This window comes from Eimeria tenella, genomic scaffold (assembly GCF_000499545.2).
Source record: "Eimeria tenella Houghton genomic scaffold, Eth_scaff4456, whole genome shotgun sequence".
Taxonomy (NCBI): Eukaryota; Apicomplexa; class Conoidasida; order Eucoccidiorida; family Eimeriidae; genus Eimeria; species Eimeria tenella.
The window spans coordinates 351-1865 of NW_013545381.1; the positions used below are offsets into that span (position 1 = coordinate 351).

The 1515-nt window shown below is 54.3% G+C and overlaps 1 protein-coding gene across 1 annotated transcript; it reads left to right on the forward strand.

The window, feature by feature from the left end:
- Positions 1–773: 773 nt before the first annotated feature.
- Positions 774–1392, forward strand: ETH_00040225 (uncharacterized protein; the record flags this gene model as incomplete). The annotated part of the gene is made up of 2 exons (XM_013380111.1): positions 774–858; positions 1184–1392. Coding segments are annotated over 2 exons (294 nt in total), but the record flags the coding sequence as incomplete, so codon positions are not given.
- Positions 1393–1515: the final 123 nt, after the last annotated feature.

Sequence of the window (1515 nt, forward strand, 5' to 3'; positions counted from 1 at the left end):
GGGTTAAGGGTTTAGAATCGATACAGTGTACAAAATTGCTGCTCGTCGCAGCGCCTCAGAAGCAACATAAAGCAAAATAGAAAAATCATTTAATTTAAAAAAGAAATAATCGATTTAAGAGATAATTCTTTGTTGCAAATGGGAGCAGTGGGGAGCAGACGGCGCCTCGCTGCAGCCGTTGCTGTGGGTTTTAGGGGAAAGCGCGAGCCTACGGGAACTCGCAGGTTCAATTAAACGAGAATAATCCCTTTACTGAATTGCATTAACTCAATTTTAATCGATTTAATTTCAAAAAGTGAAGAAAAACGAGGAACAGAGTCGAAGCGCCGCTGCTAGCCGCAGGCGAATCGTCACGCGGCCATCCACTGGTTCTGGGGTGTACAGGCACCTCTGCTTCACCATTTTCTTCCTTTTCGCATTTTTTTCTCTTTTTTCATTTATTCATTTCCAAATTCACCTTTTCCTCTACTCATTTTCAGAAGAAAGCAAAAAGGCGCGCAGGCAGCGCCGAACCGTTCCTCCCGCATGCCTTGTTGAGGCCCTAACCCCTAACCCCAAGCCCTAAACCCTAAACCCTAAACCCTAAACCCTAAACCCTGACTCCCACACTGTGAGTAGCACGGGAGAAACCCCCGTAGCAAAGGCTGCAATGCCCCCCCACCCCCTGGAGCACCTCTTGACACCAGGACATCGGCTGCAGTAGTGAAACTAGCAGCAGATGCTGCAGCAGCAGCAGCAACAGCAGCAGCAGCAGCAGCAGACACTCTTGGAAGATGCTGGGCAGACGCGGGTACTGCAGGTACCGCTGTACCCCTCAGCCTGCTTCAGAGCGATGGATGTCAAACCTCGACCCAACCGGTGCGCCTGCTGCTGCTGCTGCTGCTGTTGCTGCTGCTATTGCTGCTGTTGCAACTAGCGTTGCTTGCAGCCCTACGGCTGTCGCTGCAGCGACCGCTACGTGCAGCTGTGCTGCTGCTGCTGCTGCTGTTGCTGCTGCTGCTGCGTAGAGCGCTGCCGCCTCAGTCGTCACTGGGACAGGTTTGTTGCTGCTTCTGTTGCTGCTGTTATTGCTGCTGCTGCTGCTGCATCCTAGAGAGCAGCGGTCTGCTTGTGGCGTGCGCCGCTGCTGCTGCTGCTCTCTACTCGTTCACAGTTGCTGCTGCTGCTGCTGCTGCTGCTGCAGGCACATCTGAGCTTCTGGAGCTGCTGGAGCGCGAAGAGGCGCAGCAGCGGAAGGAGACAGCAGCACTGCTGGATTTGCTGCAGCGGCAGCGCGGGGACATAAGCGTGCTGCTGCAGCAGCAGCAGAAGCTGCAGCAGCAGCTGGAAGAAGTCCAGTGCACCTTAATAGAGCAGCGGCAGCAAAACCAGCAGCTAAGGAGACAGCTAATGGTGTTAAGGAGACTAAGAGCAACAGAGAAGCAGCAAACGCTGCAGCGGCTGCAGCGGGCGGAGGCTCAGTTTGAAAATGAGCTGCAGAGTATATTTCTGGGGCCCCCCGGGGGGCCCCCCCCC